The sequence below is a fragment of the Siniperca chuatsi genome, linkage group LG13 (assembly GCF_020085105.1).
Source record: "Siniperca chuatsi isolate FFG_IHB_CAS linkage group LG13, ASM2008510v1, whole genome shotgun sequence".
Taxonomy (NCBI): Eukaryota; Metazoa; Chordata; class Actinopteri; order Centrarchiformes; family Sinipercidae; genus Siniperca; species Siniperca chuatsi.
Genome location: NC_058054.1, coordinates 27,487,733 through 27,509,280, shown reverse-complemented (window position 1 = coordinate 27,509,280; position 21,548 = coordinate 27,487,733). Strand labels below are relative to the sequence as shown.

Sequence of the window (21,548 nt, the reverse complement as noted above, 5' to 3'; positions counted from 1 at the left end):
TTGACGGTTATACGATTGAGTCCTCTATAGTCCACGCAAGGCCGCAAGCCTCCGTCCTTCTTTGCCACAAAAAAGAAGATAGAAGCAGCTGGTGAAGTGGAAGGTCGAATGTAACCCTGAGCTAGGGCCTCCTCAATGTACGCCCCCATGGCTTTCTGTTCGGGAATAGGTAGTGGGTAGATCCTTCCTCGGGGCACTGGTTCACCCGGTATGAGATCTATTGCACAGTCCCATGGCCGATGCGGGGGTAACTGGGAGGCTCTCTTAGGGCAAAAGACATCCTGGTAAGCAGCATAACACGGAGGTATTTCCACAGATTGTTTCTCTTTAGGACTTTCTATTGATGTAGTGAAGACCGAGAGTTTCTGAGAACCGGACGTGGAGGGTCTTGGTCGATGTGGAAAACAACCAGGATAACAGGAATCACCCCATCTTAGCACTTCACCAGTAGACCATGAGATGATGGGGTCATGTTGTTCCAACCAGGGTCGCCCTAAGATCACCTCCGCGGTGGAGCCCTCCATAACCAGTAGTTGTTGTTGTTCCTCATGCAGGACACCAACCCAGAGGCTCACGGGTCCAGCCACTCGTTGCACGCCGCTCCGGGTGATGGACTTCCCAGTCACGTCGTGAACCTGTAACTGGTAGGTGTTAATGTGGTCTTGAGGTGGAGCTGGCGGCAGAGGGAGCCGGAGATGAAATTGCCGGCTGACCCTGAGTCAATGAGGGCTTGGACTGGAAGGGACAGGTTAGGTGTGGTTATGATTATTTCTGTTGCCAATGGTTTACTGCATGGAATACTGGGAAACATGACACTCACCATAAGATGTGGTGGTCGTACTGGGCAGTTTGCCTTAATGTGTCCGGGATTTCCACAGTACATACATAGTCTCAGGGTCATCTGTCTCTGCTGCTCTGCCGGAGGAAGTCGGTTGGTGTCCAGCTGCATGGGTTCCTGGTCTGGTTCTGGAGAGCGGCGCATCTCTGGCTGATGGGTAGTGGACGTAGATGGATATTGGTCCTGGTGTTCTAATAAACACGTCTGCATACAAGTGGCCACGCAAATGGCGAGTTGGATAAACCGTTCGAGGCCGATGGTGTCCTCGTATGCAGCGAGATGCAACCTCACCCGTGGCTCCAACCCCTGGCGGAAGGTGGTGATGAGAGATTGTTCTTTCCATCCACTGGCCGCCGCGAGGGTTCGGAACTCCAGGGCATAGTCCTGGACTGAACGCTGGCCCTGCTTAAGCTGATAAAGCTTCTCGCCAGCTGAGGAGTCTCCGGCTGGTCTTCCGAACACCTTGCGGAAGTGTTCCAGGAAACTCGCCAGGGATTGGGTTACGGGTCCATTTTGTGACCAGATCGATTCTGCCCACTGGAGTGCTCGTAACTGGGAGATCACGAAGGCCACTTTGGAGCGCTCAGTGGGATACAGGGAGGATTGCATCTCCAGGACCAAGAAGCATTGTAGAATGAAACCGTTGCAATCCCCCGCCGAGCCAGAGAAGGGCGCTGGTTTGGCCATGGGACTAATGCAGGGCGGAACTGCTGGTGTGTCTGGAGCGGAAGCGGAAGCAGAGGAGGTGGTTGATGGCGGAACGCTGAGGCCACGGCGCAGGATGTCCACCAACTCCTGGAACGGATCCGTGGCACTCATGCTGACTCCTAAAGTGGTCCGGTCTTCTGTTACGGACAGAACTGACCGGAGACACAAGGAAGGTTATGATATAGTTTATTGCAACACAAGGAGAGTGGATAGATAATGGAGGGAAGTATACTGTCCTTTATCTGGAGATCGTGGAGCTCTGGAGTAGAGTGGCTGAACACAGGGGATTCGGTCCACACTGGGCTGGACACCGAAGCGACGCACACACGGAAGACGAGAGACACACGGGAACAGGAGCTGGAGTGGATAACTCACGGGAGACTGAAGACACACGGGGACTGGAGCTGGAGTGACACACACGGAGGACTGGAGTCCGTAGGAGCCAGGATTGAGGTACTGGGTGCTAGAGGCTGGTAGTAGTTTTCGTTCTGGCAGAGTAAGTCCGAGGTGTTTGTCTGTTCCGGACACAGACTGTGGTGAGGAGCTGGGTTTTATAGGGGAGTGGAGTGCTAATTGGATACAAGTGTGTACGAGGTGACAGGTGAAGGGAATCAGTACTCAGGTGAGGGAGTGCGGAATGAAGGGGAGCCTGGCGTGTCTGTGACATCAATAATATGGTTTGAGGTTTAAATTTTCCATTTCCATCCTTAGAACTTGCTCCCATTAGGTGAGGGTCAACCTTGCCACCTGCTCGGAGAATTTGTCCATCTTGTTGAATGCTAAGAGGCAAGAATGAACTAGCTTCAGCATTGAGAGCTTTCTTTTTATTTTGTCCTCTCTCAAAATATGATTCCATGCCCTCTGAGCACATTCACTTTAGCCATGAAGACTGCTATTTCCGCTTGAAGTTCAAGTTGCTCCTTCCTTTTTTGTAGCTGCTCCTCTTGCTCTTCTAAATCATGTTTCTCCTTCAACAAATGTTGCTGTGCATTGAGAGCTGCCATGTCTGCCTCAGCTTTAATGCATGCCGAAGAGGTGGTTAAATAATGACCTTTTGCCAATGGAGCTTGGTTGCCTGCAGCTTCTGCTTCTTGCAGAACTTTGTCTGCCTGATTTTCTACTTCCAATATTTGACCCACTCGCTTGGTTTTATTTTGTCTTGTGTGTCATGTGTCACAGTAACAAGCAATATGAAAACTGAAATGTGAGTTTCATCCTGGTCATTTCCACTTAGGTCTACATAAAAGCGAGGTGCTGTATTCATGTTCATGTTGTCAGCGGCAGATGACTGCCCACCATTGAGTCTGGTTCTGCCCCAGGTTTCTGCCTCTTAAAGGAAGATTTTTCTTGCCACTGTCGTCAAATGCTTGCTCATGGTGGGATTTGTTGGGTATCTGTAAATAATGTTATAAATTAAATTAAATTAACTTCTCTGGTGAAGGGGTATGGGTCGGAAGCGCAGGAATCCCGGAGTGGTGGTGAAGACAGTGAAGACCTTGTTAGATCTTAGTGCTGCGTTCGACAAAATTGACCATCACATCCTATTACAGAGACTGGAACATGTAATTGGCATTAAAGGAACCGCACTAAGCTGGTTTAAATCCTATCTATCAGATCGATCTCAGTTTGTACATGTTAACGGTGAGTCCTCCGTGCATGCCAAAGTTAGTCACAGAGTTCCAAAAGGTTCTCTGCTTGGACCGATTCTATTCACCATATATATGCTTCCTCTAGGCAGTAGTATTAGGAAGCACTCCATAAACATTCATTGCTATGCAGATGATACCCAATTATATCTATCGATCAAGCCAGATGAAACTAACCAGTTAACTAAACTTCAGGCATGCCTTAAGGACATAAAGACCTGGATGACCTGCAACTTTCTGATGTTAAACTCTGACAAAACTGAAGTTATTATGCTTGGTCCCAAGACAAATTATCTAAAGATATAGTTACTCTAGATGGCATTGCCCTGGCCTACAGCAGCACTGTAAGGAACCTCAGAGTTATCTTTGATCAGGATTTATCCTTTAACTCCCACATGAAACAAATTTCAAGGACTGCCTTCTTTCACCTACGTAATATTGCAAAAATCAGGCACATCCTGTCTCAAAATGATGCCGAAAAATGAGTGCATGCATTTGTTACTTCTAGGCTGGACTACTGCAATTCCTTATTATCTGGCTGCCCGAATAAGTCCCTTAAGACTCTCCAGTTGATCCAGAATGCTGCGGCACGTGTACTGACAAGAACTAGGAAAAGAGATCATATTTCTCGAATATTAGCTTCTCTGCACTGGCTCCCTGTAAAATTTAGAATAGAATTTAAAATCCTTCTCCTCACCTACAAAGCTCTTAATGGTCTGGCACCATCGTATCCTAAAGATCTCATAATACCTTATTATCCGACTAGAACACTGAGCTCCCAGAATGCAGGGTTACTTGTGGTTCCTAGAGTCTCCAAAAGTAGAATGGGAGCCAGAGCCTTCAGTTATCAAGCTCCTCTCCTGTGGAATCAGGTCCCAGTTTGGGTTTGGGAGGCAGATACCATCTCCACATTTAAGAGTAGGCTAAAGACTTTCCTCTTTGATAAAGCTTATAATTAGGGCTGGCTTGGGTGAGTCCTGAATCATCCCTTAGTTATGCTGCTATAGGCCTAGACTGCCAGGAGACTTCACATGATGCACCTCTTTCCTCTCTATTTCTCTCCCTCTCCATCTGTATGCATTTTTATCCCATTACTGCATGTTACTAACTCGACATCTTCTCTCTCCCGTAGTTTTGTGCTTTCTCGTTTCTTTCCTCTCTCCTTCTGTCGATTTCAGCAGGTATTTCTGCCTCCGGAGCTGCTGAGACTGGATCTGTGGTTGTGGGCCACCTGCTGCCCCCATGTTCCTGCTTGACAACTGCTACTACAGTTGTTGTTATTGGCTCTGTTACTGATGTTGACATTATTCTTCCTATAGCTGTCATTCCTATTATTACTAATTTATTAATATTAACACGACAATTACTATTCTACTATATATATATATATATATATATATATATATATATATATATATATATATATATATATATAAAAAAAATTCTACGTGGTCTTTGCATTGTGCCCCCAAAACCTAACACGGCAGCGGCGGATGGCTGCCCACCATTGAGTCTGTTTCTGTTTTTGCTGTGTGTCAAAGTAACACATGTATACACTGAACAACATCAGTGTCAGGTGTTTTTTCTGGAATCTACATGAAGATGAATGTGCCTGCAGATTTACAGAAACCACATAATGACACAAAAACAGCATAAAAAACACCTTGTGAAAGTTGAACTGTCAACAATATTTTTACATATCACAGTTAATCACTTTTTTATTTTGGGAAGATTATAACTATGATATATTCTCTGATGTTAGAGTAATACTGTTACATATAGCTAAAAGTATTGTCCTGTTTCATTGTTTACCAGCAGATGGCCCTGAAAGGGAGGTTGTGACACTTGTGTATGATATTGCAGTTGGTGAGAGATAACTGCTGTGACAGATTTCACCTCATGTTTTAACAGTCCCGCCCAGCTCACCACACACTGACTCACAGAGAACAGAGGAAATTAGCTGAGCAAAAACCTCTTGAAACATCAGAACAGCTCATTTAGTTACGTATAGGTTTCCTGTGTAAACCGTGTATACATATTGAAATAATTGAATTAAGCTTTTCTGGAGACATTTGAGAAGAAGAGAAATAGAGACATTATGGGAGCATCTTCCTCTGGCTTGTTGGATGAGGCCAAAATCAGCAACATCAAAGGTAAAACTAAGAGATCACTTCTTTTTCTTCTCGTTTAGAATTGTTCATAAGGACTTTGATGGCCCAGCCCTATTTAAATATAAGTTTCCCATAGAAAGTAAAGTGGAAAGAGAGGAAGAAAGAGAAAGACATGTAAAGACAATGTAAAGTAAAAGAGAAATATCAGAAGCTGTAGGGGTGTGGGTAAGAGTGATAGTGGCACTTGTAGCCACAGCAGAAGCAATATTAGCAACACTGTCAGTAGTAGTTATAATAGCAGCAGTAGTAGTACACTTGCAGTTGTTGCAGGAGTAGCTGCAGTAGTGGTAATTGGTGCACTTTAGGTTGGTTTACCCTCCACTGTGTATCTGCTTTAGATCTGAGTGTCAAGTTGCAACCACTCAGTTTCTTTCCTCAAATGCCACATTATTTCTAATATTCCTGACATGTACATAATATACTGATAATAATATACCATATATGAATCATCTACCATGCTGACTTAGGGGTATTTTATAGCGTGACCCAAAAACCCGAAATGTAAGGTCATTTTGGAGGCTGTAGTTAGTAGTGGTGTTGTATTGGACTGCATTGTACTGGAATGTGTTTCTACATGCATAAGGGGCGGCATAACATAACTATTTATTTTGGCCTTTATTGGATAGCTTTCAGCAAAGAGGACAGGAAACACAGGGAGGGTTGTGATATGCAACAAAGGTCCCCGGAATCAAAGTGGGGACATTGTGGTCATATGATACCAGTCTTAACCACCAGGCCACCAGGACAGTTAGCAAAACTTTCTTTTTTTTTGTTGATAAAAAGTATAATTTGATAATGTCACAAATTATAGTTATATCTTCAAATTAGCTTTGACTTTGAAACAAAAACAAATAAACAAATAAAACAAAAATGATGTGCTGTTAGTTGCATTGCTCATTTCTATGTTGAATTCCCATACATGTTATCAGCACAGTCACATCCTGTCACTAATCTCCACTGCAAGCTAGAATGTAATTACAGCCATTTCCAACTATTAAATTATTATGGGTTGTCTGATCTGTGTGTATGTCAGTATGTCAGTGTGTAAGATGAAAGTCAGGCTACAGAGTAACCCAAACAATGTGTGCTAGTGGCCATACACTGTAAACAAATGATAAATAACAGATAATGACTGATCCACATTAAAACACATCACAAGCCGACAGTAAAGACAGTACATTCATTCATTTCTTCTTACAAATCAACAGACATTTGACAAACCTCATACAGACCACTAAAGGTGTTAATAAGTATGAATCCTGCCATCCCAAATTACAAAATGACCACAATTTAGATTCCATAATAGATCTTTAAATACGTATTTTAATATATACTTATCAGTGTGACTACAGATAATGAGATTTGGAAACAAGTTGTTCTTTTGACAAATTCAGACACATTAAATAACAGCACACCCACAAACTGTAGCTGTGTGTGTGTGTGTGTGTGTGGGGGGGGGGGGGGGGGGGGGGTATATGACTTGTCATGATTACATCATCAATTCTTGAGCATTTAGTTCTGTGATCGTGGAGTTAATTCTGTGTGTGTGTGTGTGTGTGTGTGTGTGTGTGTGTGTGTGTGTGTGTGAGTTAATTGCTATCTTCCTCTCAGCCTTGCTTCCTGTCTCTTACCCCGTCCTCTATGCTCATTACTGAACTCAGAGCAGAGCAGCAGTGGAGCAGTGGGATGATCGCCCGTTTCGGTCCATTATACTGCAATCACAAACTTAAAGCCTCCATATACAGTACATACTGTATTGTGGATGGGCTGATTGAACATTTCCCTCCCCCAAGCTTGATTAAACCATCCACTTAGTATCTTTAAATGAAAAAGCCCCAATTTTTGCCCTCTCCTATGCTACACCGAAACCTGGGCAGATGCACTTTGATAATGTAACTTTAAAGCTGAATTAATTGATTTTTTTCGTCACTTGGGGGCAGTGAGACAAACTGAAAACACGATATTGACAAATTATCACCTTGTAAAGTTGTTACGGCCAACGTGTCAGCAAACAGTTACCAATTATTCAGTTCTGAGATGGAAGAAATTATATTTTTTAAAGGGGTCAGGCAAATAGAGATAAATACAGTATGACATTTTTTTTAAAATGTGCATGTTTGTGTGTGTGTGTGTGTGTGTATCCAGGACTTGTTGACAGTACATTCCAGAGCTTCAGTGTGTTTTACCGTCAGCAGTATTCTGCAGCCTACTTCAGACATTTACACCAGGAGGTGGAGCTTAAGAAAGAGGGGACTGGCCTATTGCTCACACACAGGGTAGGAACTGCACCTGTCAATCTGTCCACCACTCAACACTGGTTTACTCTAACTACATATTCATGCTACTATTTTTTAAGACATTAAAGTTAAATCAGTGTGTGTGTGTGTGTGTGTGTGTGTACAGCCTCAGTATGCTCCGGAGGAAGTGCTGTACCAAGGGAGTGTGAAGTTCTCCTGCTGGGATGAGCAGGGAAAGAAATGCAAAGAGAGATACACAGTCCTGAGAAGAGTCTACAAAGTGGAGATACATGAAAACATGGAGGTAACACTTCCACATGCACACACTTTCACAAACAAAACATGACATTCAGAATCTAAATGATATGTATGCTTGTGCTGGGCATTGTTGTCTGCATTTCCACCTGTAGACTTTCAGTCGTGGATGTGCAGCTAAGTTGATCCTGGAGCCAGCAGGGGCCAGTGTGTTCACCACAGAGGAAGAGTCCAGAGCTCACCTGGAGCAAACTTGTGCTGGAATACTCAATGGTAGTATTAATGTAATCCTATGTAACAATATACCTACAGTATTTAATAATAGCTTGATTTACAGCCTTTTTGTTAACCTAAATCATCAAATGTGGACTATCAGTGAATGAGAGATTCACTCTTTGTGCTTGTGTGAATTTCTGGTGTCAAACATGAACACAGGACGTGTAAAAAGAGAAATACAAACCCCAAAGCTCACAGTTCACACAAACCTAGATCACTTTGGTTTGAGGTATCACAGACTGACCAGTTAGTTCAACATTTGCCTGCCGGCTGTGTGCAGTTTACAAGCATAACATCAAAGGATTTAATATAATGAAACAGACATTTTTCAAGCATTCATTTAGAGCTGGAAACATGTTAAGTTTACTTGTATAACTTTATGGTTATCTTTACTTCAGACGCAGCTTGGTCTAATTGTAAAAGTTTCCACTGACAACCGAAGACCAGGGGACAGCTGTGGCTCAGGACGGAGCGCATGCAGCCAATTTACCATTTAAGACTAAATTAAGTCAATAATGATAAAGGTTGTTGCAAGTAATATTGTTGTTTTGTTGAGCTTGCTTCTCTAACCCTTTGGACCCCACTACCCCCAAATGAATATGGTAAATGGACTGTACTTATATTGCGCCTTTCTAGTCTTTCTGACTACTCTCAAAGCGCTGCAACTACATATCACATTCACACAGAACTGCTCATCAAAGTAACTAATCATTCACACACCGAAGGCACAGCCTCGGGAGCAATTTGGAGTTCAGTGTCTTGCCCAAGGACATTTCGACATGTGGGCTGGGGGAAGCTGCGATCGAACCGCTGACTTTCCGATTGGTGGATGACCCGCTCTACCACTAAGCCACAGTCGCCCCAAAATGTGTCCTAGACCTCAGCACGGGACTAAGGCCGTGTTTAGATCGACAGTAACCCTGCTTGAAAAATTGCAGCCCTCTCATTTATTTGCTGTGATTACTGTGTAACATGAATACCATATTTCTACTGTTTATCTCGCGGTTATCTGTGCCCAGCCTGTACCCGCGTCTTTAAGAGCCAACTGATCTGACTAGTACTTTCAAATCATAGAAAGGGTTTCAGTCGTAGTCATCTGGACACTGTTTTCAGAATCAAGACGTTTCGGCTCCCATCCGGAAGTCATTCTCAATTGTGAAAAAATTGGACGGGAACTGGAAATTTAAGCTAATCTGAGTTACATAAGCCCTGCCCTCAGGAGGGAATCTGCCTGAGTATCTGTTAATAGCTAGTTTCACCTGAAACTGACCTAATAGTTTCAAGATGGCCCAGTGATCAGTAATCTTTGTACTTTCAAATGCTAGAAAATAACTGAACCCAAACCCAACCGAATCCCAAAGCTTCGCGCAACAAAATTTCTGCTACCCGTTCCAAACCCACTGGGTCCTGTCAAAAATTTGGGCAGTACCAGACAGGTTCAGTCGGGTCTGGTATGCAGAACCGTACCCGATACCCTATACTCTGTTGGTACCTGTCAGGTTCAGGTCACGTAGAAGGACTGTAATGTGGTTCTAGTCTCAGTTGTGCAGAGGGTTACAGAGGATATGTAAGTAATCTTTGCAGTCTCATTTGTCTATTTTGTGCCACCTCGTCTCCTCTCTCCTCCGTCCTCCAGCCTGTGACCCGGAAATCTATCTCAGCATACCATCATAAAGGATGTCTCAATTCCTAAAATGCATCTCGAGGAGAGAGGAGAGAGGAGGCTTGCCAGAGGAGCTGTTGAGGAGCACAGGTGTATCCTTTACGGAAGTCTTTTCGGCACGCATGACGTATAAAAGAGGCGTGACAACGGACAGATGATGCAGCTGTGCCACACGTCATATTTAAGTGACGTCGCTTTAAAATGCTCCGAAGCAAGGAGCATTTTGTTAAATGCATGTTGCTTCGACTCCTCTTTCCTCGTGTCTCTTCCTTGCCTCCTCCGCTCACATCTCAGGTGGGAGGGGCTAAGACGCTAGGAGAGGAGGTGAGGAAAGGAATCGAGGATGTACAAACTGAGAAATGAAAAGAGGAGCAAGAGTGTAGCCAAGCTTGTTTGAAGGTGGAAACCACAACATCCTGAGTTTTAAACCGTCCAAAATCCTAGGAGGTGAATGTGACGTAGATACTAGAGAGATGCTTCCCATTATCTTTATTGTTTTCTTTGAACCATAATGAGTAGTTTTAGTTTCCTGGGTTGTTTTGGAAGGTTCTGACAAATAACCTATTTTTTTATTTTTTGGTACTTGTTGGAAAATTATTATATTATAGAAAGCATGTCTAAGAGTCAAGAGGTGCTGTCACTGGTTAACATGACCCTCAACTGGTTTTATGTTGTTGAACATAAACTAATTCATAGTTCAGAGAAAAAACAGTCAAGCCCACATCTGTAACACTGTTGTCTGTGTGTGTGTCTATGTGTGAAGGAGTGAAGGAGGATTCTTCTTCAGTGGTGTCATCTCCAGATGTGTTTGCTGTGTATCTGCACCTGCCATACATGGGCCACACCTGCTTCCTGTTCCAACAGAAAGAAGAACGAGACCACTTCCAGTCTGCCATCAAAACCTGCATTAGACACAGCAACCTTGGTAAAAGACAATCACGCACATTTTCTCTGTGGCCCACTTTTATACTTAGTGCTCAGTGCTTTGAAATATGCAGTGTATTAACATGAACAAAATGAAGTGACTTCAAAATTCTAACATGCTTAAGTAGCTCAATTTTGGGGGCTAGTGCTGGACAGTATTGTCCCACAATGCAAGTCGTAGCTAAAAATGAGGAATTACTCTTAGTGTCTCTGCTGCTGTAAGTGAAGAGTTCCTACATTTTGGGAAATGCACTCATTCACTTTCTTTCCAAGAGTGAGATGAGAAGATTGATACTGATATTCCTACAACTTCCTCCAAGTTGAATTCATAAGAAATCAAATGTACCCATGCTTAATTAAATACACTCATGGGTTTTGCTGTTACAGTCTTTCTTGGTCTGGCATCACCACTGGTGGCCAATGTTAGCTTACATGATCAAACTTAGATATTTTTGAATAACTGACTTGACTGAGTCAGTTCCCTGACTTGACTAGGACTTCTTCTGCTTCTCTACTTGTGCTACTATTAAACACATCACCATTATGTCACAGATGAATATTTCACTGGTTTTATCACAAAAGTAAAACAAGGAGTAAAGTCACCGTACCTCATAAGCAGCCACATTTTTTGTTTCCTATTTGTGGTTCTACTCGCTTTTTGGTCAGGTCGTGAAATGATGATCTCTTTATGGCAACTGACTCAAAGTTAAAAATGCCTACGAACATCTCTAAAGCTCACTACTTAACAATTAACTTGCTTGTTTAATCTGTATACAAAGAGAAATATAAAAACAACAATTTATACATTTTTGCTCATGTACTGATTAAACACATGAGATACAACATTCGGATAGAAAGCAAATAAGCCTATTTCTTAAAATGTTAAAGTAATCCTTTAAATTTAAATAAAGAACAGTTAATTAAAACAAGAAAATAACTAATAAGACCTTGGAAAATATGATCTTTTAATTACTATTCGTAAAGTTTGTTATTTGAAATTGACTGCTGATATACAACACTACATGCCTTGAATTATATGCTGGTAAAAATGGTCCCATACAGTATTTTTAACAGCTAAAATGATATTTGAGCCAGAACCACCATCCCACTACTGAGGTGGTGTGAGGCTTTTAATGATTTACTTTTACATTTTTGTAATGTCAGATGAGGGTGTAAAATATTTAAACCTGCTGTAGCAGAGTGCTCTTGCTGGTTGGCTCTTTTTCAATTTGTCACTTGTGGGGGTAATTGCCCTAGCGACAGATAAAAATATTAATGCTATTGGCTTCCTGTGTGGTTAGCTAAGATACAAACCAAAAACAACCCCGCTTCGCTTTAAGTCATAAGGTTGCGAAAACAGCATATCATGTCTGCACAGCCACCGAGATATCCTCAGCAGCAACAGGAAACAGCACACAACTGGCCAGCAGTGACTGTTTTACTTTAGACACTTAAAGGAGCCACAATACAAACAGTGTTGGTCTTAGTATGTTACTCTTTTTTGCAAATAACATTCTCACTTTACTTTTATTACTTTCTTGGAATTTTAATTCTTTGATTTAATAAACTGGAGATGGCTCCCTCTGGTGTCCAGAAAAATAACTTTCCTTCACAGGAAACCAGTGTTGACCAGCCTTTCTGTTTCATTTTACCAGATAAAATTAAAAGTAACAAAAAATCACCTTCTCTTTTTCTTTTCCAAGTTAGAGTTTCTACAAAGCTGCACTAACTGATATTTTTAACAATGACAGTGACAAATTATTGTGAATTATTACCCAACACTGCAGTTCCTCTCAGCTCTACTGAGCGTTTTAGCATCTTTCAGCTCAGCGCAGTAGCAGGCAACTGTTTTCAGTGAAAAAGCTCAGATAATTTCCCTGTACACTAGCTGCCCAGCACCAAACAGCAGACAGACACAGTTAGTGACCAGCTGGTGAACATAGTGGAGCATATTGCTGTCATATACACCCCTCTCTCAAGTTGGGGGAGACCAAAATAGAGCGAGAAGGAGAGTGAATATTTGGCTAAGACTTAGCGAGGTGGCCAGACTCACGACCCTGTCTGCTGGATGTGTGAATAGTCAATTGTTTGCTAACACATTAGTCATAACAACTTTATAAGGTGATAACATGTCAACTGTGCGTGATGCTCTGCTTGTTAAGGCGTTGTACCCCCAAGTGGCTATAAAAACAGATTAATGTAGGTTTAATAAAGGTAGTTTACAGCAGTTTGAGATGATGCGTACAATTTTGAGGAAAACCGAGGTATTATACTAGAGTAAGAAGCTTTAAGTGCAAAAAGTTGGATATCAGAGGTAACAGCTTATTTATTGTTGCATCTGTACGTGGGAATAGCAATAATATTGCTGTGCTGAATAACCACCTAGATAAAAAATTAAAGGCAATCCAAGACAAATAAATTCAGGGTTCAATGTATGTATTAATTGTAATACTTTATATACAATTATGACCCATTGGTGTTTAAAACATCATACATGTTGCACTTTACAACTTGAAACTTTAATCAAATTTAAATTGTAAAGGAAATTACATCACCACATTGGCTGAAGTTTTAGTATTCTTTAACCACCAGAGCATCTCACATCACATGTCAATGACATCAGTGGGGAAATGATTTCATGCTACATGCCAGTCAGTTTTTAGCTGCACTAGTGTGATTCATACTCATGGGCTTGATGACAAAGGGAAGTATATTCACCATTAGTAGAGCTTTCTGTTCCTCAAATGTCCTATCGGTTTAGTAAGAAAATAATGCCCAAAAGTCTTATGGGGAACTGGACCATGATCACAAAAGAAATAATAATGAGAAAAAACAGAACATGAGAATGTTGAAAATTAGAGATGTGAAACCAAACACCACTAAACACAGCAACAGGAGAACTAATGTAAACTCAACGGTAGAAATCATAGCAATGACAGCATACATACACTAACAGTAGTGCAAACTAACAGATAAAAAACACGAGATAGAGATTGTACTTACCATATAACCGCATTTACTTTTTTTTCCTCTGCAGAGATTTCCAAGACCAACACCAACAATGTGTTAGTCCATCTCTCAATACTTTCTGACTTCCCTACCCTGTCTGTGGCTCTCAGCTCAAAGCCCATTATATATCACAAATAGTATATATAAATATAGTTTCTTCTTTACATAATTATTTTTGGGGCATTTATTTTATGCCTTTATCGATAGCCGTCAGTAGAGAGATGACTGAAAAAATGAGATGGGGAAACGTTGGGAATGACATGCAACAAGGGTCCCTGGGTGGACAGAAACCAGGGACGTTGTGTTTCACGATCAGAGCTCTAACTCTAACCCTTGGACCACCAGGGTGCTCCATTAGTTTCATTTTTTAAAAAGGCCCCATAATTTCCTAACATCTATAGTTTTTATCACTACTCAAATAGTGTATTTGTTGGGGACTATTTTCAGCGGTGGAATAATCCACATACGGTGCAGCAAAGAGTGTTTGGGGCAGCGGGACGGTGTGTGTGGGATTGAGTCAAAATAAACTACAGTGTGTGTGTTCATGGTTCATGGTCCCCAGCAAAATAAGTAATTCCACACTTCCTGCAGACCCCTGGTGTGATTCATCCTATGAGAGCCAGGCGTACATCCGAGCCTTCCGACTCTACCGACAGGACAAAGGATGCTATGAATCCTGGGAAATGCTGCTGGGCACTGAGGAACAAGTCAGCAAACACACACACACACACACACTTCAGCTTTCTGTCTGTCTGGGGTTCTTCGTCCACTTGCTCATTAAATTGTGTGTTTGCATGTGTAGGTGCTGGCCTCCCAGGTGATGGAGGAAGTGTTGCCATGGTTACAGAGTCAGCTTCAGTCCAGAGTGAAGGGCAAGAAAACTGAAAGGATACAACAGTGGTTGGCAGTGAGTTAAATTAACATATATATATATATATAATATATTATATATATGTTGTCTTTCCTGTGCTGAGCTATTTCTGGCAGTCCTTGAAGGCAGCATGCAGTATATGAAGGCTTCATATAGTGTAAATGTTGATGTGTTCATTCATTTTAAAGGATCAGTTCACTCAAATGAAAACAAGCATTTTCTCCTCTAAATATAGCGGTATCTAGTCATGCAGATAGTTTTGGATTTACTGTATTTGCCCAGGTTTTAAGACTTCAAGAACTATTTCTCTGGTTGAAAGTAGTTCAGAATGAAACACAATAGTCACGTTTCCATCCAAATCTAGTGCAAATTTAACAGAATTTCCAAAAGAAAATGTGAATTAATGTGTGTTTCCATCCACTACTCTTATGTGAATATGAGAACACATTAAGATTACGGTTTTTATGCACAAATTGAACATGTGCATAAAAACGGGTGGATGGAAACGTACTTAATGAGGTCTGTTGGAATATCCAGAATAACAGAGACACTCTGGATAATGCTCCGTGTCTGCTAGATGTTTAAATAGGAAACTGTTTGCTAACAGGCTCGCCTCAACAACTTTAGAAGGTGAAAATAAACTATACTTTTCCCTCCAGTTTCTGATTAGAATCTTGTTATTCTGACTTCTTAGAATGCTGCATTACTTGTCAGAAATTAGATTTTAATCTCAGAACACATTTTTTTCTAGGTAGCTTTAAACACTGTAAACACTACTATCTTTTACTTGTGTTAAATTTACTGAACACAAGCGTGACCAATTTGGCACAACATTTGCAACTCAGTGTTTTATGGTATATTATTATTATGATGTGTTTATGTATGTATAGACAGTACAGGCGACCTACACTTTGGTGCGAGAACAACTCACTGCAAGTCTGGAGGCTCTGAGGGAGGAGTGTCGTCAGACAGCATCAGCCAATCAGGCACTAATCAGATCCAACCTGGACCAGATAATGTACTCTCACTGCTTCCTGGAGGAGAAAGTCAGAGGTACGGCCCGTTGATCGTTGACTCCTACAGTTTGAACATACACAGTGCTGGTAAACCAATATATCAGGCTACAGTCTGAGTTTCCTGTCTGGTAGGAGTCCTGACTTAGTAAAAGTCACTGTTAAACATTTGGTGTCCCTTAAGTGAATATGTGTGTGTGTATGTGTGTTCCAGCATGTATATGTGAAGAAGCAGAGAAAGTGTGCAGTGAGTCCGTAGCACCCTATATGTCCTCTATCCTTGAAGCACTTACAGAAAACATAAGTGCAGGTATTCAGGGAATGCAACACACACTGCACACACAGATGGACTCAGCCTTCACACACACAAATGGAGGAACAGAGGAGACAAAGAAGGTGAGAGAGCCCTTTGTGGCATCTGTGTGTGTACATGTCTGTGTTTTGAGAAAGAGTCTGTGATGAAAAGTGGTTATAGGATGATTTTTTTTTGCAAACTTTCACTAAGTATTTCCCTAAGCGCGGAGACTTAGTCATTTTATAATTATTATTATTTGGTTTAAGCTCATAATTGTGGTTTTGTGTGTGTTCTCCAGGCCTTGTCCACTCTGCGCTCCATCAGTCTGGATCAGTGCTACCGGCAGGTGGAGAACCTGACAGAGAAACTTGAAGGCTTAAAACAGCGGTTTGGATTGAGCAGCACTCAGAGACTGGTTCACTCTGCACATCTGGAGATGGAGAAGGTATGGAGCAGTGTTGGAGGTGCAGCCATGGTTCAACATTCAGTACAGCCAAGGCCTTTCAAGCACCCTAAGCAAAATAGAAAAAGATCAAAGCACTTTGTGCCACAGAGAAACACAGTGTTTGTCATGTGTATCTTCCAGCTGTTGGACAGTGCTGTGTACACCTTAGAGCTGTTCCTTCAATCATCAGCCAGACTGCAGCCTTCTCAGATTCCTGTCAAGATGGAAAGAGCTAAAGAAAGAGTCCTGAAGGTAAAGAAACGACAACATAGAATATCAAATTCATTTTGTGGCAATAAATGCTTTTTCTGCATTAAAAAATACACCTTGTATGATTTCAACATGCCATGCACGAAAGAGTTTGTGACTAAACTGAACTGAAAATGCTTTTTTAAATGTGTGAGCGACATAATTATTTACTGCATTTGGATAATTATTAACCATCAATGATCTGCACAAAATATGTTGTTTTAGAAATTATGATAAAGCGAAGATATGAAATTCAAATAAACACACAGAAATCCTATATACTGTACAGGCAACTGGTGTATATGTATTTTTACACACACACACACACACACACACGCACACACACACACACACACACCTGCATGTACAGTGTGTATGTGCAATGCAGTGCAATATAACTATAATTATATGTCAGAGTAATAATTCTTTCAGTTTGCAAAAGATAGTAGTGTAGTGATATCTCAGATTTCAGTTAGCAAACCAGGCTCAAGTCAAAGAAACATGTTAATTAACTGCTCCGATGACCCAAACTGAACAAGACTGTGCATACCTTTGCAAAGCAGACTACTACTCGTTTATACTATCCCATACTTCTTGCTTTCTGTACTACTATTTGTTGATTAGTTTTTCACGCGTCAAACAAATACAGTAAAGCATAAAATGTTCAAAAGTGATGATGATATTAGGACTCGGTAAGTGAAAAGTGTGTCTGTCTGTGTGTGAGCAGCAGTTGGACTATGACAGCAGAGTTGTCCAGAGGAGGCTCTATCAGGAAGCTTTACTGGAGATCACGCTGCCTGCACTCACCAGGAGGATGGACAGCAAGTGGAAAACTGTAGGTCAAATACCCTGTCTGTCTCACTCTCTTTCGCATTACAGTGTGCACGTGCACACTCATTTCAGTACTTTGATTCTACAAAGTGTTATGTGTGTTTTCTGTCCAGGAGCTGCAGCAGTTCGAGCAGTACATTTTCTCAGACTACAGCAGTTTTATCCTGGTTCATAATGTCTATGATGATGTGCTGAGGAACATCCCCAGTAAGGAGATAGCGACAGGTAAACACACACACACACACACACACACACACAGGTCAAGGAGTTACATTGTGTGAATGGAAATCCTAAAAGCAGCCAGGCTGTCCACACACAGATAATTTAGGCCCAATATCAAATCTGGTATCCAAATTCTCTGATTCAACTTTTTTTAAACAGCTAGGACAATATCAGACGTGGGCCGCTCAAAGTAAGGGCAACTCTGTTCATCGAAGAGGAATTCAAGCCCGTGTGAGTCTCAGGAGCAAACTGCTTAAAATTAATTTTCAACACTAATTAGGTGAACTGTCAGAGCAAGTCAAGTGTTCTGAGAGGTGTTGTCATGTGAGATCGCACACACAGCGATGTGCAGCGCAGTTTGAGTTTGGTCCATCAAAATGAAACAAGTAGTACAACTCTTCTCCAGTATACCTACCACGCTTTATTCCCTAAACGTTTAGGGCAGCGTGCCTTCATCAGGGTGGTATCTAAGGTTGCTTCTCGTTTCTTTACAAATGGTCCATCGATTAGTCGCGTGGCTTCACAAAATCACAGTTAATCACAATACAATATTACAATAATCTTTCACAAAAAAGAAAAATGTACGGAAACCGTAAATGCATTATGACCAGCGTTTCAAATTTTTTTTTTTTTTTTTTTTTTTTTACAATATTTCACCTGAACAAGGTTGAATCTCCGTTTTTCAAAACAAAACAGTAAATTGTTTAATCTTATTTTTCATAACAAACACAGTCTTTGCCCTGTAAAGAGCATTGCAGTCTTTTTATCATGTCACGTTCTCCTTACGTAGGCTTTTTGTATTTTAAAGTCAGCTTGGCTCTGATGCCGTTTAGATATATGGCTGATAAATGAAAATAAATGAAGGGTCACAGTTATCTAATGAGCTTTGAATCCTTATTTACATTCTATCTGTAAATGTGGTGTGTATGTCCCCCGTTGGACATTATGTTGCACGTGCATTTTGGAGAAATTTGTACAGATAATGATCTCACACAAACATTTAAAGCCAATAAGTCATGTATTAGTGCATTGTAATATGACTTTATTACAATCGTATTGTAATTGGACCTTGACCTTTGCCCTCTGTATGCTTTGTAGCACTTTGGGAAGCTTATCCAGTTCAGTTTATGTTGAAACGGTGTCACAGTTGCTTCTCTTATTTTGTCCATCTCATGAAGTAGCGCTTTAAGAAATACTGCGTTCAAGAGTCCACTACCCAACAAAATGGTTTACTAGCCACCAAAAAAAATCTGCAAAATTTTCCTTTTCCCTATTTTTAATATTAACTGTTAAACTATGAACTATGAGTTCTCTGTGAACTCCAATGACGTTCTAAATGCTGTATTAATGCATTCCCCAAATTCCAGGAATATAATTCTTCCGAAGAAATGCAAAGCCCTTTATTTTAATTTATTTTTTGTGTGTAAAACACTCATATTTACGAACTGTGACACAATCTGGCTTAAAAAACTCACCACGTGTAATTTGTGTTTCACTGTAGTATGTAAACTCCTCAGGTCATTAAAAGCCACAAATTCCCTGAAAGTACATGACCTTTGTGTTCTTAATGGTAGTTGCGACCCTGTCCTGTAGGTCCATTTATTTTAAGTTACTCAGAAAAATAACATCTGCTAAATAATAAATGTAAAATGGAACATACTGGTCAAAACTGAATTTCTAACTTTGCCCCTTCCCCTCTGCTCAGTGGTCCAGGACGCTGCCAGTAAGAAGAGCAACAATCTCTTATTGGACACGTCCGATCTGGGCATCAGTCAGTACAGTCTGCTGGGGCAGACGCCTCCTCGCTCTGCACCAGGCAGCCCAGCCTGCCACCCTCGAGACTCCTCCTCAGCAGCACCCAGTGAAGAACCTGCTCCGCAGGTGGAGGAGGGAGGTCAGACAGCCACACCTGATGTTTGCCTTCAGATTGACCCAGACCTGAACACTGATGCCAAGTCTGACTTCAGTACCACTCAAAGCTCTGAGCAGAGCACAGTGCACCTGTTTCCTGTGATTGTCTTGACACAACAGTTTGATGAGTCATCGACCGAGGAGTCTTCTTGCTTCGAGGAAACCCGAGAAGTCCAGCTCAGAATTGACACACCATCGACTACAGCCACACCCGACTATGATGCAGCGGTTACACATGAAGTTAGTACAGCTGATGCACCTGCTAATCCAGAATCCATTAATCCCATCCCAGACTGTCCTGACCTTTCAGTGTCCACTTTGTCCTTGCCGCAGTCCACAGATGTTCCGGCTGAATGTGCTCAAAGTGGTCAATCTGAAAATTCTACCACCACTGACCTCTCAACCTCAGATCAAGTAACAGAAGATGCAACTTCCCTCCAGCATCCCTGCCCCTCATCGTCACATCCGCCTTGTACAGATAGTCCAATGAAAATCAGCCTCGGGTCACTAAGCGAGGCGATTGGTTTAAACTCCGCAACACCTTCTGTAATGCAGACGACGGCACAGCAGACCACTGACAGAGCGGTCTACTTGACGGGAGAAATAAAAGACAACTGGGAGGTGGAGAGGGTAAAAGAGGAGAAACAGATAGAGGCAGCAGAGGAGAAAGAGGTACATGAGAGAATCAAAGAGGAGAAAGAAAAGATGGGAACGGGAGAAGGGAAAGAAGAGAAGACAGAGGAGGAGAGAGGTGAAGAGAAAATGGGAGGTGAACCTGCTGATAAAGGCAGCCAATCCTCAGAATCTCCAGCAGAGAGAGCCCCCACTTCAACCACAGAGCAGAGGCAGAGTGGAGAGAAAGTAGATGATGAAGAGAAAGGTAGTGAGATGGAGACTGAGAAAAGAAAAGATGAGGAGGAAGCAGAGGAGAAAGGAGATCATGCAGAAAAAGAAGGAAAGAATGAAAAAGAGGAGGCAGTTCTCCAAAGCCCTCAGCCAATGGAATCACAGCCAAAAAGTGCTGCTGAGCTGCCATTGGACAGTGTGGCAATCCTCAGAGAACTTGTGACTGAGATCATTGAAGTGGAGACCGTAGTCAGCCCCTGTCCCAACAGCAGCCATACACCCTGACAAGCACGTTACCACGGCAACTGACTGTTGGGTCTCCCAGCCAGAACTACTTGACTAATACCTAGTTCACAGTTTCTTATAAAATGGTAGAGAATGAGGTGAAAGAGGAGAAGTGAGAGATAGTCCAGAAAGGTTAATCCATTCCATTATTACTGCATCATATTTTTTTATACTACTACATTTTGAAGAATTTTGTTTTCACATTCTGTAGTAAGCTTTTTTTTTTTTTAAATGTAAAACTTGTCAATGTTATGGTCTAAAAGCTTCATTAATTGATCTTTTGGCCATTTGGCCAAAACTGACCTATTATCACATTATAAAGTTGTTAGTATGTTGAAATGATCAAGGTGCTACCAAAGCGTCTCTTCACACAACCAGCAGAAAGAGAGCAACATAAGTATTCATTTGGAGTCATGTTTCTGGCCGCCCGACAAATGTAAGTCAATATTCACTCTCCTTTATCTCTGTTATGATTTTCAACAACTCTTGGGAAATATCTGGCTCTTCAGCTGCTAAATGCTCCACTATGTTCCCCAGCTAGCCGCTAACTTTGTATGTCGCTCCTGCGATGATTTCATGCGATTCCACCGATCGACAGTTAGAGGAATAGCGTCGATGTAGCAACGCGCCAACAAAGGCAGGGAAGAAGAAAAACGCGAGCTTGTAAACACTGGTGTAAACAATGCAGGTTTCAATAAATTATCAAACATATTGATCGATGTCATATAATCATTGTCTTTAATGATGTCATTTTTTGGGGGGTGTCATGATGATCTCTGCTTCCTGAAAAAAAATGTGTTGATTGTTCATGTGAATTTTCTTGTTTTTCAGTTTGCATTTTTTAATATTTCTT

The 21,548-nt window shown here is 41.6% G+C and overlaps 1 protein-coding gene across 1 annotated transcript; it reads left to right on the top strand.

Moving 5' to 3' along the window:
- The first annotated feature begins 5,124 nt into the window (after positions 1-5,124).
- Positions 5,125-21,406, top strand: LOC122886518 (protein Niban 1-like). Its single transcript, XM_044218825.1, has 14 exons — positions 5,125-5,345; positions 7,509-7,639; positions 7,767-7,904; positions 8,011-8,128; positions 10,558-10,719; positions 14,319-14,434; positions 14,530-14,634; positions 15,489-15,651; positions 15,826-16,007; positions 16,205-16,351; positions 16,493-16,603; positions 17,328-17,435; positions 17,545-17,656; positions 19,359-21,406. Exons 1-14 carry the CDS (start codon positions 5,291-5,293, stop codon positions 20,693-20,695), a joined length of 2,985 nt encoding a protein of 994 aa, XP_044074760.1. The 5' UTR covers positions 5,125-5,290; the 3' UTR covers positions 20,696-21,406.
- Positions 21,407-21,548: the final 142 nt, after the last annotated feature.

Coding starts and splice junctions, on each gene's coding strand:
- LOC122886518 (XM_044218825.1), top strand. CDS start 5,291: ATGGGAGCATCTTCCTCTGGCTTGTTGGATGAGGCCAAAATCAGCAAC. Junction 14,435..14,529: donor TGCTGGGCACTGAGGAACAA/GTCAGCAAACAC, acceptor TTGCATGTGTAG/GTGCTGGCCTCCCAGGTGAT. Junction 15,652..15,825: donor CCTGGAGGAGAAAGTCAGAG/GTACGGCCCGTT, acceptor TGTGTGTTCCAG/CATGTATATGTGAAGAAGCA.